Source organism: Budorcas taxicolor, chromosome 24 (genome assembly GCF_023091745.1).
Source record: "Budorcas taxicolor isolate Tak-1 chromosome 24, Takin1.1, whole genome shotgun sequence".
NCBI classification, from domain to species: Eukaryota; Metazoa; Chordata; class Mammalia; order Artiodactyla; family Bovidae; genus Budorcas; species Budorcas taxicolor.
In genome coordinates this window covers 33,923,467-33,939,536 of record NC_068933.1, presented here as the reverse complement: position 1 = coordinate 33,939,536, position 16,070 = coordinate 33,923,467, and the positions used below count along the sequence as shown (strand labels likewise).

Genomic DNA, 16,070 nt, shown 5'->3' with positions numbered 1-16,070 from the left:
TTTGCTTTCAGACATGTGAGCATACTAAATGCTGTGATCCTTTAAACTGTGTACTGAAAGGAAATGCAGACTGTGGTTCTGGACCATGTTGTGGAAAAAAAACTTGTAAGGTAAGTTTTCGAATATTACCTTATTTTCTTCCGTGAAATTCCTGCTTTTGTGGGCTTTTTAGCTTTTTTTCACACAATTTTTACTCATCTTTCAAATATATAACCGTATGTTCCTGATTCATCCACTGTTGAGTTCAGAATTGAGAAGTCTTTAGATCTTTTCCAATCAACTTTTTAGCCCTACTTCTAACCTCATTGTTTCAGTCCCTACTCAGAACTCATCCTATTATGCCATTTAATAACAACTTCAGGTAATCTGGGTGTTGTGAGTTCCTCTTGGTCATAACTGAATGTAGCTCCTCACAATCTACTTATGACAAAATTATGAATAAGCCACCCCACACACACTTGAGATACAATATTTGAATAAACAGACAATTATAATTATATACAATTATACAGTTATAAGTAACCCCTCGCTTTGGAAGTAGCAGAAAAAAGGAATCCATAGGGAATAGTCAGCAATATGTAGCATATCTAATACTGAAGATTAACTTTGTGAATCACTCACTGAATCCTTGACTTCCCTTGGGAAGTTTTCCCTCAAGTTTCCTTCACAGCTACCTCTAATAGGACCCTGGGTAAGAGCTCTGTTCTAGGGAGGGCTTCATTCTAGCAACTCGCCTTTTTGCATGTTACTTTTAGGAGGCTAAGACACACATGAATGCTGATCGACGAGAGGTTTTGTCATCAGGTCTGTTTTTCCACTGTCAATGAAAATCTCTCCCCACACCGTTTCACCCTGTTCCCTGCATGCTCTTCTTCACTCAGTGGGCTAGTTCTTAAGCCAATGTTCATTTGTTTCAAGGCACATTAATGTAGAGGCCAGGCTAGGGTTTCCACTTCTTAGCAATAAACTGTGTTGTTCTTTCTGTCCCCAGAACTCTCATCTGTGTCTTGTCTCCAAATCAGTGAGACTGAGCAAATGATTTTTCTAAACAGTCCATCTGGACTCCCCAGGTGGTGTAAAAGAGCCTGCCTGCCAGGAGAATCCCATGGACAGAAGAGCCTGGCCCCTGAAATCCGCAGGGTTACAGAGGGTTGGAGATGACTGAAGTGACTTAGTACACACCCACCATTGCCCTCTACTTACATCTCAAAGGATAATTCTTTGCAACAGAGATAATTCCTGCATTTGGTCCAGTGAAAATTCATAGTATAAGTTTCTAGGGAGAGATTCGGGGTAACAGCATTGAATTCTGTAAAGAAGTTCCAACTAAAACCTGTAACTTCAGCTATCATCTTTTGTTTTTAACATCCAGGACTGCATTGATTGGTCTGTAGAAGGTAGCCCTGGACAGCCATTTCATTTTTCACACTTGAAGGCACCTGTGACTCAATTTTAGTTCTGGGAATATACCCACTGCCACCATCTGCCCAGGACCTCTCCTTCTCACTGTTGAAACATGCTTTAATGTCCTATGTTAGTTCCCATTAACTTTCTTACATATTATAGCATAAAATCTAGCTTTTGCTGTCTTTTGAAGGGTCACAGGCGCCTCTCTTATTAATGACCATAAGCTTAAAAGTCTTCTTATTTTTTTATCTGTCTACTTTCCATTCTACTTTCCACTGACATGGTCTGAAATGTACTGCTTTGAACAAGCGTTTTTTTCTTATAAATTTTCAGTTTAGATGGACACAAGTCCAAGTACAAAGATATGGAAGACCAATACTTTAACCTGCTATTATCTGACACATAACAGGGACTAACATGTTTTAGCCAGTACCCAGACTTTCCTCTCTGAAGTTTTAAGGAGCTGTGTCTGGTACTGCACACCAGCAATTATCATGGGTCAGTTGTATCTTGATGATGAACACACAAGCAAAGAATAAGAAACAAGCACTCAGGAAGCTTACTTATGACATGAGTTCAGCGTCATGCTCAAGTGAATCTTTGTTTAAAACTGGAGCAACAAGTTTCTTATGCTACACATCAGTTGGATACCCTTGCTTTTCCTTGGCAGTTCTCAGACAAGCTTTTCCTGTGTGCAGTACTGATAGCTCAGTGCAGATCCTGGCTTTTCTAGTCTATACTGTATGGTAATTCAGAAGAGCAGAGGGATCCCCTCTTTCCCGACACCTATGTCCACCCCTGGTAGTGGCAGAAGCCCTGACCCAGCATTACATTCTAAGTTAAATTTCCCACCGCTGTGTCTAGGGAGAAGTGTTCCGATTGTCATCCTGGGTCAGAAGCAGTTTCATAGTAGAAGCGGAGTTCGTCCTGAAAAGAAGATTACTTGAAGGGCAAAAAGGACAAGGGTGTCCACTAAGAAACATTTTAGAAACCTGGAAAGACCAGCATCTGAGTTAGTTAAAATATTTCAGGAGTGCAATGGATTAGTTCCCAAGAATCAAAAGTTGAAAAACAGATATGCGTAGTGTCATCTCAGATATTTTCTGTTTATCTTGAAGTGAATATTCAGGATAACCAAAGGATTGTAACTACAAAACATTCACTAGGGCCATTTTTATAATATATATATGGGGTTTTTTTTTTTTTTTGGTTTGGTTGGTTTTTTAATATAAATTTATTTATTTTAATTGGAAGCTAATTACAATATTGTATTGGTTTTGCCATACATCAACATGAATCCGCTACAGGCCATTTTTAACTTGAAGTTTAAGTCACACAGTGGAAGTTAGCAGTTGTCAAGGGCGTTTAGTGCGCTGAGCAGCATTTAGAGCATTCACAGTGCTGTGCAGCCGCCGCCTTGACCTGGTTCCCCAGCCGCTTCCTCAGCCAAACAGGAGACCCCGACCCATGATGCACCTGCTCTCCTCTCTATGGATTTCCCTACTCTGGACATTCCATAGAACTAGAACCATACAGTGGGAAACCTTGTGTCTGGTTTCGTCACTAAATACAGTGTTTCCGAGTTTCAGTCGCCTTGCAGCATACATCAGTACTCCATTCCTTTATGTGGCTGACACATTCCATTGTCCACACCACAGTTTGTTTACACATTAGTAGGCATTTGGGTTCTTTCCAAACTCTTTCACCAGAACTTTAAGCAAATTTATAGTTTAAATACTTACAAACGTCACAGTAATGAAAATGATAGCTACAAATTCAATGCTGTTATTTAATGTTTTTACATTTGTTATACTACTTCAAAGCAAATATGTGTTTTTCCTTTTCTCACAGATACTTGAAAGAGGAAGAGAGTGTAGAAGAAGCACTGATCCATGTGATTTTCCAGAATTTTGCAATGGGGTGTCTGAATTTTGTGCACCTGATATGAGAGCTGCCGACTTACAAACGTGCAATAATAAATCTTCCTATTGCTTTAGAGGAATATGCCAAGATAGAACAACGCAGTGCATCAATTTGTTTGGAAAATGTAATAATTTATCTTTTCTTCTGAGCTTTATTTTTAAGCTATATTTTTTCTAAAGTCAGTAAAACACCAAAATAAAAAGGACTGTTTGTTAAATCCAAATTTGAACATAAAATTGAAATTATGTAACTTTGAACTATGTCAAGAGGTAAAACAGACCCAATAAGAACAGGAGAAAATGAATAGGATATTAGTGAAATCTGAGGTGGTTGGGAGAAAGTGAGTAAAATTTAGAATTGAAGATGAGAGAGTGCAGAAGACTGTAGAATTTCTCAATTATTTCTGCTCTGACATGCCAGCTCTCCTGTTCTTAAGTGGGTAGTTTTCAGTGTTTCTTTTTCTTGTATATCCAATAGACAATACTGAAATTTGTAATAAATGACATTGACTAGGCATTGTTGTTTAGACATTTCAATATTAATTTACCACAGTTTTAGTTTTTAATTTTTTAAAGATGAGTAATTGGAAATTTGTTTATGTTTTTAGTTGCTAAAGAATCTAGTTATCAGTGTACAGAAGAAGTGAATTATCAAGCTGATGTGTTTGGAAACTGTAAAGGAAAATCTTGTTTTTTTCAGTATGTATTTAAAAATTTATATATTTTTCAAATGCCTGTGTGAGTGTCTGTGGGTTGGTATACTGTCAAGAATCACTTAATGCAAATGAAAGATTAACCTGGTTTATATAGATGAATTTATATGTTGCACTTTATTAGTTGGTGTACATTCTGAATAGCTTTATGATCTCAGTAACATTTTGAATTATCCTCATATTTGGTACTGTTTTGTTTTTTTTTTTAACTAATCTCTTGTGTCTCTAAGAGACCTCTGGGCATTAAGAGATTTTTTTTTAATATATTGATAGCCAACTCCTTTGTGGAAAGTTAGTTTGCCACTGGACACATTCAGCTATAGTATCAAGGAATGACATTCATGTTCAATATACCTTCCTTGGAGGCCATGTATGTATGTCAGCAAATTTAAGACTTTATAGATATCCGGACCCTACTATGACGGCTAATGGAACCATGTGTGATGAAAATAAGGTAAATAAAATTTTACTTGCTTCTGTATAGGGTGTATGGATGTCTCGGTGTGTGTGTGTGTGTGTGTGTGTGTGTGTGTGTGTGTGTGTGTGTGGGAGAGAAAGAGAGAGAGAGAGCTTAAGTTTTTAAATTTGTAATTAACGGTACAAATTTTGGTTACTATATCATCGTAAAATTAAAAGGTCACTTTCTATTGGCTAAAGAAGACTTTACTTCACTGTCTATCTTTTTACTGTGAATTTTGCTATAGTTAGTTGAATTTGTTTTGTCACATTTGAGAATCTAATCTTGTCCAGTAGGCAAGGATCTGGCCTGCAACAGTTTGTGTAATCAAAGAACAAAAAATATCAAATAATACATGAAAAAATAAATGGGTCAGAACAAACTAAATAATGAGAAAAACAAGGAAAACCAAAAAAAAAAAAAAAAAAGCCAACATATAGCATTGCAGTATTTGACTAGAATTAAATTGCAATGAAACTAAAACATTTTCTCATTAGCCTACTCCCCTAGTTCTTTCTTCAAAAACATAACATGCTTGTTTAAAATTGGACCTTTCTACAAGATAATAATAAAACAGAGTTTAAATTTTACGTATTTTTCTTAAATACTTTGATAAACATAAAGAATTTTTTAAAACAGTGCCATTAAAGCTAGTACATGAAAGTAAAAAGGGAAACAATTATTTCACATTTTAATTAAAATAATTATATTAAGATACAGTATTTTTAAAAAGTGAAGAATAGAGGAAATTGGAAGTGGATAGTAACCTTACCTCAGAATGGCAAAAGACAGTCTCACATAAATATAATGGCTTCCCTGGTAGCTCAGCTTGTAAAGAATCCGACTACAATGCAGGAGACCCCAGTTCGATTCCTGGGTTGGGAAGATCCCCTAGAAAAGGGATAGGCTACCCATTCCAGTATTCTTGCCTGAAGAATTCCATGGACAGAGGAGTCTGGAGGCTACAGTCCATGAAGTTGGCAAAGAGTTGGACAAGACTGAGAAACTTTCACTTTCAATCATAAAGGAACATACTGATGCTGACTGCATTATGAAGTAATATGTCATCCCTCTAAGCATCATTTAAAACAAAATGCAATCATGTTTACCATAAATATGGCAGCATAAATATGTAAAACTATGAACTAATTCAATTATTCATTAATTAGAAAAGAAGTAATATAATGGTATAATAGTACAACGTGGTTTAACATGCACAAGAAAATTAATTTGGCCTTTTCCCTTGGTGTCTGGCCCTGAGCTCCTAAACCTTAGAATTTCCTGACAGGAATATTTGGTGTTATTCATAGTGAGATTCATCCAGAGAAACCTAGGTTTATGCTAATGAGGTAATAGGGTGATGCCTCTTGATGCTTCAGAGTATGCTGGTCACCAGAAAGACCAATTGATTAATGGAGTGGAGCTCTAAGCTCCACTCACAGCATCAATAAAGGGAATGATATGGCTGGAAACTGGACTCTGTAAAAATTTTTCAGTGATCAGACTCAAGATAGTTTGTAAGTTGGTGAACACAATGTGTTGTAATGAGGATGTGCCTGGAGAGGACATGGAGACAATGTCACTTCCTCTTGCCCGACAACATAACTTGACCTGTGCATCTCTTCCATTTGGCTGTTCCTGAGTTATATTCTTTCCCATAAATTAGTAAACATAAGTGAGGTCTTTCCCTGAGTTCTGTGAGCCAAATTAGGAAATTATCAAACCTGAGAGGGAGCCATGGGAACCTCCAATTTGTAGCCAGTTGGTCAGAAGGATAAAGACTTGAATCTGGTGTCTGAAATGGGAAGAGTCTTGTGGGACTGAGCCTTTTAATTTTTGGAGTTTGATTCTAACTGCAGATAGATTGTGTCAGAATGAGTTGAATTGAATTCTTGGACACTCAGTTGGTATATATATGACATATATATATATGTCGGAGAAGGCAATGGCAACCCACTCCAGTACTCTTGCCTGGAGAATCCCAGGGATGGAGGAGCCTAGTAGGCTGCCGTCTATGGGGTCATACAGAGTTGGACACGACTGAAGTGACTTAGCAGCATATATATATACATATGTATATATATATATGTATATATATATGCACATCTATGTGTACCCCAGTATATATGTACATGTGCACACACATCCATACCCCAGTGTATATATACATATGTACACACACATATATCAGTACATATGTACATGTGTGCACATACACACATACCCCAGTATATATGTACATGTGCACACACATGTACCCCCAATGTACATATACATGTGTAGACACACATATCCAAGTATGCACATACATGTGCACACAAACACATATCCCAGTATATATGTACCTGTGCACACACACGTACCCCAGTAAATTATCAAACCTGAGATGTACCCCCAATGTACATATACATGTGTAGACACACATATCCAAGTATGCACATACATGTGCACACAAACACATATCCCAGTATATATGTACCTGTGCACACACACGTACCCCAGTATATATGTACCTGTGCACACACATACACATACCCCAGTATATATATACATGTGTACACACACATATCCCAGTGAATATATACATGTGTACACACACATATCCCAGTATACATGTATATATGCACACACACACATACTGTAGTATTTATCTGTACAAAAAAATCATGAAATTGAACACATGACTAAGAAACATGAAAATGTTCTAACTTAACCTGTGATTAAATAAATTCAAAGTAAGTGAATATTCAGCTATTTTTTCTATTATCATTTTGACATCAAAAATAACATTTGATGGAGAAAAGATGAAGATGTCATCATAGAAAGATGTTAAACTTGCCTCTCCCCAGGAACACATCAAAAATACAACTACATGTGAAGCAATTCTCCCTGAAAACAAACTGGATACTTCTCAGGTAGGCAGGGAGGACAAACAATCACTACAGCACCTGTGCCTCTAGGAGGGAGCATAGAGGAAGGGTGAGGGGTGTGTGTGTGTGTATGGTTCAGAGATCCTCCCTGGGGAGTGAGTGGTTTAAACTGATTACTGGATACCCCAGGCCTGGGATCTGACACTGGGATTTGATCCCTTATCAAGTTTGAAAATCAGTGGGGCTTACAAGTGTCAGTGCAAGTCGCTCAGTCGTGTCTGACTCTGCGATCCCATGGACTATACAGTCCATGGAATTGTCCAGGTCAGAATACTGGAGTGGGTAGCCTTTCCTTTCTCCAGGGGATCTTCCCCACCCAGGGATCGAACCCAGGTCTCCCCCATTGCAGGCGGATTCTTTACCAACTGAGCTATCACAAGCTGAGCCACAAGGGAACCCCAAGAATACTGGAGTGGGTAGCCTATCCCTTCTCTAGAGGATCTTCCCAACCCAGGAATTGAACCAGAGTCTCCTGCATTGCACATGAATTCTTTACCAACTGAGCTATCACCAGGAGGCTGTGAAGAGAAAAAAAAAAAAAAAAACAAGACTCTGCTTGTAAAGAACTGGCTTTACTCCAGGGAACAAGGCAGAGGAAGCTGACTGAACCTGCCTAGAGCTCTGGCTCTTTTCCTGAAACCATGCAAGGTGCACCCCAGGCCATGTTGAATATCTGCCCTGGCCTCACTAGCTGCAGCACTGCTTTGCAGTAGGGCAAAGTCTGTCATTGCTGAGGAGAGTGTGCACTTGGGAAGGATGGAGCTGAATGGGGCGAGGGCAGCTATTTCTGCTGCTTATAGAGGGAGTGGATCAGGAAGTGTCTAGAATTCTGGCTGACATTCCAGAGTCATACCAGGGCACATGCCCCAACCACATCAGGCACCCACTCCAGCACCCTCTTGCTTCAGGGATCATACCCTCTGGGGCAGAGGTGCCCTTCCCAGGATGGAGGGGGAAGGTGCATACTTAAAATAAACTGAACCAACTTGGACCCAAGCTTATACCGTAAGGTTGTCCTTATCCATTCACCAGCAGCAGCTTGGGACCTGATGCTGTCTCCCCAGTAGGGTGGTGATAGCCACGGATCATAGGAGAAGTCTCAGCTCACACCTGGCACTGGCTCCATCCCTTTGTCATCAATCCTGCATCTCACCAAAGTGACAGCAGGCAGCACACCCTGGGACAGGATGCGACCCATGATCATGTCAGATCTAGCTCTCCCACAAAAACCACTGGGTACACACAGACAGTATAGGGATGCTGGGACACAAGGACGTTCCCTCAAGGCTAGGATAGTTAACTCTTTCACTTAATTTCATAGAGACGAAGTCAAACAAAATGAGAAGAGAAAAGAATTATTTCAAATGAAAGAAAAAAAACTGAAAAAAAAACAAAAAAAGATAATTTACCAGATAAAAAGTTTAGAGCATAAGCAATAAGAATGTTATCTGAACTTGGGAAAAGAAGAAATGAACACAGTGAAAATTTAATGAAAAACTAGAAATATTAAAAATAACTAGTCAGAGGTGAAGAATACAATAACTAAAAGAGGCTCATAGATACAGAGAACAAGTTAGTGATTACCAGTGGGAAGAGGTTAGGAGGGAGAGATTAAGAGATACAAACTGCTGCTGCTGCTGCTGCTATGTCACTTAGGTCGTGTCCGACTCTGTGCAGCCCCATAGACAGCAGCCCACCAGGGTCCCACGTCCCTGGGATTCTCCAGGCAAGAACACTGGAGTGAGTTGCCATTTCCTTCTCCAATGCATGAAAGTGAAGAGTGAAAGTGAAGGTACTCAGTCGTGTCCGACTCTTAGCAACCCCATGGACTGCAGCCCACCAGGCTTCTCTGTCCGTGGGATTTTCCAGGCAAGAGTAATGGAATAGGGTGCCATTGCCTTCTCTGAAGAGATACAAACTAATACATATTAAATAAATAAGCTATAAGAATATATTGCACAGCACAGAGAACATAGCCAATATTTTATGCTAACTTTATTATTTTAATTTTTAATTTATATTGGAGTACTGTTAATTAACAATATTGTGTTAGTTTCAGGTGTACAGCAAAGTGATTGTTTTATATATCCACTTTTTTCAGATTCTTTTCCCATTTAGGTTATTACAGGATATTGAACAGAGTTCCCTGTGCTATATAGTTAGTCCTTGTTGGTTATCTGTTTTAAATATAACAATGTGTGCATGTCAATCCCAAACACCCAATCTATCCTTCCCCCTCAACCCTTCACCCTTAGTAGCCATAAGTTCATTTTCTAAGTCTATGAGCCAGTTTCTATTTTGTAAATAACTTCATTTCAATCATTTTTCTTTAGGAATACACCTATAAGTGATATCCTATGATACTTATCTTTCTCTTAGAAAGACTTACTTCACTTAGTTTGATAATCTCCAGGTCCATTTATGTTGCTACAAATGACATTAATTCATTCTTTTTAGTGGCTAATATCCCATTGTATATATGTACCACTTATCCTTTATCCCTTCATCTGCTGAGGGACATTTAATCTGCTTCTGTGTCTTGGCTATTTTGAATAGTGCTGCAGTGAACACTGGGGTGCATGTATGCTTTTGAATCAAGATTTTTCTCTGGTTATATACCCAGGAGTGGGACTGCTAGATCATATGGTATTTCCATTTTTAAAGAATTGTTCTCCATAGTGGCTGCACCAATTTACATCCCAACAAACCTCATAGGAGAGTTCTCTTCTCTGCACACCCTCTCTAGCATTTACTGTCTGTAGATATTTTGATGATGGCCATCCTGACCATATGAGATGATACCACATTGCAGTTTTGGTTCACATTTCTCTGATAATTTGATGGGCTTCCCTGGTGTCTCAGATGGTTAAAAAATCTGCCGGCAATGCAGGAGACCTGGGTTTGATCTCTGGATTGGGAAGATCTCCTGAAGAAGGGAATGGCTGCCCACTCTAGGATTCTTTGCCTGGAGAAATTCCATGGACAGAGGAGCCTTGTTGTTGTTCAGTCAGTAAGTCCTGTTCAACTCTTTGTGACCCCATGGACTACAGCATGCCAGGCTTCCCTATCCTTCACCATCTCCCGGAGTCTGCTCAGACTCATGTCCTTTGAGTCAGTGATGCCATCCAACCATCTCATCCTGTTATCCCTTTCTCCTCCTGCCTTCAATCCTTCCCACCATCTGGGTCTTTTCCAGTGAGTTGACTCTTTCCATCAGGTGGCCAAAGTATTAGAGATTCAGCTTTAGCATCAGTCCTTCCAATGAATGTTCAGGGTTGATTTCACTTAGGATTGACTGGTTTGATCTCCTTGCAGTCCAAGGGACTCTCAGGAGTCTTCTCCAGAGCCACGGTTTGAAAGCATCAGTTCTTCAGTGCTCAGTCTTCCTTATGGTCCAACTCCCATCCATACATGACTACTGGAAAAACCATAGCTTTGACTATACAGACCTTTGTCAGCAAAGTGATGTCTCTGTTTCTTAATACGCTGTCCATGTTTTTCATAGCCTTTCTTTCAAGAAGCAAGTGTCTTTTAATTTCATGGCCTCAGTCTCCACAGTGATTTTGAAGCCCAAGAAGATAAAATCTGTCCCGTTTCCATTGTTTCCCATCTATTTGCCATAAAGTGATGAGATTGGATGCCATGATCTTAGTTCTCTGACAGTCCACGGGGTTGCAAAGAGTCAGACACAGTTAATTGCCTAACACTTTCATTTTTAATAATTAACTATGTTGAACATCTTCTCATAGGTCACTTACCCATCTGTATGTCTTCTCTAGAGCATTGTCTCTCTTTAGGTCTTTTGCCCATGTTTTGACTGGGTTGTGTGTTTTCATGATGTTGAGCTGCATGAGCTGCTTGAAATTTTTAAAGGCTAATTCTTTGTCAGTTGTATCATTTGCAAATATCTTCTTCCATCCTGTGAGTTGTCTTTTTGTTTTTGTATATGATTCCCTTTGCTGTGCAACAGCTTTTGATTTTAATTAGGTACCATTTATTTTTGTTTTTATTTCCATTACTCTGGGAGATGGGTCAAAAAAGATATTGCTGCAATTTATGTTAGGGAATGTTTGGTCTTTTTTTCCTCCAGTATTACATTTAAGTCTTTAATTCATTTTGAGCTTATTTTTGTGTATGGTGTTAGAGTTTTCTAATTTCTTTTTTTTTTTTTTAACATGTAGCTGTCCAGTTTCCCAGCACTGCTTATTGAAGAGACTGTCTTTTCTCCATTGTATAGTCTTGCCTGCTTTGTCATAGATTAGGTGACCATAGGTGTATGGGTTTATCATGAGCTTTGTGTCCTAGTCCACTGATCTATATGTGTTTTTGTGCCAGTACCTTCCTGTTTTGACGACTGTAGCTTTGTAGTGTAGTCTTAAGTCCAGGAGCCTGATTCTTCAGCTTCATTTTGCTTTAGATTCCTTTGGTTATTCGGGGTCTTTTGTGTCTCTTTACAAATTTTATGATTTTTGTTCTAGCTCTGTGAAAACTTCCATTGGTAATTTGATATGAATTTCATTAAATCTGGAAATTCCCTTGGAAAGTATAGTCCTTTGGACAGTATTGATTCTGCCTATTCAAGAATGTGGTGTGTCTTTCTGTCTGTTTGTGTTGTCTTCCAAATAAGCTACAAGAATATATTACACAGCTCAGAGAATATAGCCAATATTTTATATTAATTTTAAATGGAGTATACTATAATAAAATACTGAATCAATATGTAGTATATCCGAAACTAATATATTGTAAAGCAGCTATACTTCAAGTAAAAAGAAAATTTGATGGTGAGAAGCATAACTTATAACCTTCCTAAAAATAAGTATAAATCAACAGATACTTTATGGAAAGTGATTTTTAAATGTTTAGGAGTCAAATTTATCATCACACTTTTTATCTATTTCTGGTGTAATTAAGTTTAATTTTCAAATATTATGAAATAGACATTTATATAGAGCAATTATGATGTGAGTTATCATAGATCAAATAAACAAGACACACTAAATGCCAATTATAGGTTGATCAGATAAGTTAAGCACAGTGAAGTGAAAGTGAATGTCACTTAGTCGTGTCCGACTCTGCAACCCCATGGACTCTAGCCTATCATTTTTCTCTGTCCATGGGGGTTCTCCAGGCCAGAATACTGGAGTGGGCAGCCATTACCTCCTCCAGGGGATCTTTCCAACCCAGGTATTGAACACAGGTATCCCACATTGCAAGTGGATTCTTTACTGTCTGAGCCACCAGGAAAGCCCATACCCAATACAAATAATTTTTAATGACATAGAGATATGTAATATTATGGTGATAGAGAAATCAAGGTAAAACCTGCAAGACACTATTTCTACCTTTTAAATTTTTTAAAATGAATATATCTGAGTTACAGGTCTGTGTTAGTGTCTTGTGTACAACAAAGTGATTCAGTTATATATATTCTTTTCCATTGTGGTGTATTACAAGATATTGAATATAGTTTCATGTGCTATACTTTAGGACCTTCTTGTTTATCTATTTTGTATATAGTGGTTTTTATCTGCTAATCCTAAACTCCTAATTTATCCATCTCCCATCCCTTCAGCTCTACTTTTTTGACTACACATGAAAATTATGTGGGTTGTGATCACTGTTTAAGCATAGATTGTGTCTTTGACTTGGAAGGCAATATTGTTAAAATGTTACTGTTCTCAAAATCAATTAATGAATATGATCCAGAAGAATCCAGGTGAATCATGATTCCACCAGGTTTCTTTTCTGAGGTGGGGGACAGGGAATGAGTTGCTGGTGGAAATTGAAAAACTTATTTAAGGGGGCGGTCCTAAGATGGCGGAGGAATAGGACGGGAAGACCACTTTCTCCCTCACAAATTCCTCAAAAGAACATTTCAACGCTGAGCAAACTCCACAAAACAACTTCTCTAGGCTGGCAGAGGACATCAGGCAACCAGAAAAGCAGACCATTGTCTTCAAAAACAGGTAGGGAAAAATATAAAAGATGAAAAAGGAGACAAAGGAGGTGGGAAGGGAGCTCCGTCCTGGGAAGGGAAGCCCGTCCCGGGAAGGGAATTTTAAGAAGACAGGTTTCAAAACACCAGGAAACACTCTCCCTGCTGAGTCTGTGGCGAGCCTTGGAAACACAGAGGGCAACATAACAGGAAGGGAAAAATAAATAAATAATTAAAACCAACAGATTACAAGCCCAACAGTAACTCCCCCAGCGGAAAAGCAGCACAGACGCCTGCATCCACCACTAGGAAGTGGGGGCAGGGCAGGGAAGCACGGGAAGTGCGGGCTGCAGTGCTTTGTAAGAATCAGGCAGGAACCCCCCGCGCGCAACCAGAACGATCTAACTTGGGCTAGCAAACCAGACTGTGGGATAGCTACCACGTGAAAAGCTCGAACATAAGACACAGCCAGGACCGAGCACAGAACAAAGGACGGAACGGAAAAAGCCGGCTGCAGACCATCCCCCGCCGGGGACAGGCAGCCAGAGCCGTGAGGGCTGGAAAGGGGCAATTGCAGACCCAGAGAAACTTTACTTACCAAACTGCAAGCAGGCTTCTTTGCTAAGACTTCTGGGGGTGCTGGACAGTCACCATCTGCCTCACAGGGGCGCCAGCGGTCCACCCAGAAAACTGAGCAGCAGAGGCAGAAAAGGCGACAAGTCGCAGCGATCGCGCTCGCCAAACTCCTGAGCTACTCGGACCAGGGAAGGGCACAAAACGCAGTCCCAACTGAATCTGTGCCTCTGAGGACTACCTGAGCGCCAAGCCTGAGCGGCTTAGACCAGGAAAGTGCACGCAGCCTAGAGGCAGCCTCAGACAGTTCCCGGCTGAGCATGGTAGAGCCAGAGCGGTTTGTACGCCGCGAGAAGGGACAGGTCCAGCTGGGCTGAGACACTGTGTGCACACGACAGCGCCATTTGTTTGCAGCATCCCCCCTCCCCACAGTGCGACTGAACTAGTGAGCCTAAAAAACCAGCATAAAGAAGAAGTTAAACAGAGGGAACCGCCTTGGAAGTGACCCCACACTGCCCACAACATCAGAGAAGGGCCAGATATATTTTTACTATTTTTAAAATCATTCCTTTTTTTTTTCTAACTTTTTTTTAATAGTCAAGTCTTCTATTTCTCCTCTAATTTTTATTTCTATAACCTATTATTACTATTCAAAAAAAAAAAACGACTTTTTTTTTTTTTAAGGCAAACACCATATATAGTCTTTGGGTGCTTATTGGTGTGTTTTTTTTTTTTTTTTAATAATTCTTGTGGCTTTTTTTTTTCTTTCTTTCTTTTTTTTTTTTTCCTTCTACTTCTTTTCTTGAATATTGTATTTTTGAAAATCCAACCTCTACTCTAGATTTTTAATCTTTGCTCTTTGGTTTTTGTTGTCAATTTTGTACATTTAAAAACCCAAACTTCACTATCCAATTTTACCTGAGAGCGAGATTACTGGCTTGACCACTCTCTCCTCCTTTGGACTCTCCTTTTTCTCCACCAGGTGGTCTCTGTCTCTTTTCTCCCCCATCTCTTCTCTATCCAACTCTGTGAATCTCTGTGTGTTCCAGATGGTGGAGAACCCCTAAGGAACTGGTTACTGGCAGGATTTGGCTCTCTCCTTCTCATTCCTCTCTCTTATCCTCCTGGCCACCTCTCTCTACTTCCTCCCTCTCCTCTTCCCTGTATAACTCCGTAAATACCTCTGAGTGGTCCAGACTATGGAATGCACATAAGGAAGTGACTACTGGCTAGCTTGCTCTCTCCTCTTTTGATCTCACCGTATCTCATTCCAGTCACCTCTAACTACCCCCTCCCTCTTCTCTTCTCCTTGTAACTCAGTGAACTTCTCTGAGTGTCCCTCAATGTGGAGAAACTTTTCATCTTTAACCTAGATGTTTTATCATCAGTGCTGTATAGATGGAGAAGTCTAGAGGCTACTGTAAAAATAAAACTGAAAACCAGAAGCAGGAGGCTTAAGTCCAAAGCCTGAAAACATCAGAGAACTCCTGAATTCAGGGAACATTAAGCAATAGGAGCTCATCAAATGCCTCCATACCTACACTGAAACCAAGCTCCACCCAAGGACCAACAAGTTCCAGAACAAGACATACCACGCAAATTCTCCAGCAACACAGGAACACTCCCCTGAGCTTCAATATACAGGCAGCTCAAAGCTACTCCAAAACCTTTGACATCTCATAACCCATTACTGGTCACTCCATTGCACTACAGAGAGAAGAAACCCAGCTCCACCCACCAGAACTCCAACACAAGCATCCCTAACCAGGAAACCTAGACAAACCACTGATACAACCCCACCCACAGTGAGGAAGCTCCATATTAAAGAGAACCCCACAAATTACCGGAATATAAAAAGGCCACCCCAAACGCAGCAATATAATCAAGATGAAGAGACAGAGGAATACTCAGCAGGTAAAGGAACAGGAGAGTTGCCCACCAAACCAAACAAAAGAGGAAGAGGTAGGGAATCTACCTGAGAAAGAATTCCGAATATTGATAGTGAAAATGATCCAAAATCTTGAAATCAAAATGGAATCACAGATAAATAGCCTAGAGACAAGGATTGAGAAGATGCAAGAAAGGTTTAACAAGGACCTAGAAGAAATAAAAAAGAGTCAATATATAATG

At 39.6% G+C, this 16,070-nt stretch overlaps 1 protein-coding gene across 1 annotated transcript in view; it reads left to right on the top strand.

The window, feature by feature from the left end:
• The window catches only part of LOC128068267 (A disintegrin and metallopeptidase domain 3-like), a 128,281-nt gene that overhangs the window by 86,506 nt on the left and 25,705 nt on the right, over positions 1-16,070 (top strand). The window contains exons 13-16 of the mRNA XM_052661391.1: positions 12-110; positions 3,259-3,454; positions 3,938-4,028; positions 4,316-4,496. Coding sequence (XP_052517351.1) covers positions 12-110; positions 3,259-3,454; positions 3,938-4,028; positions 4,316-4,496 — 567 coding nt within the window. The remainder of the gene's footprint in view (positions 1-11; positions 111-3,258; positions 3,455-3,937; positions 4,029-4,315; positions 4,497-16,070) is intronic.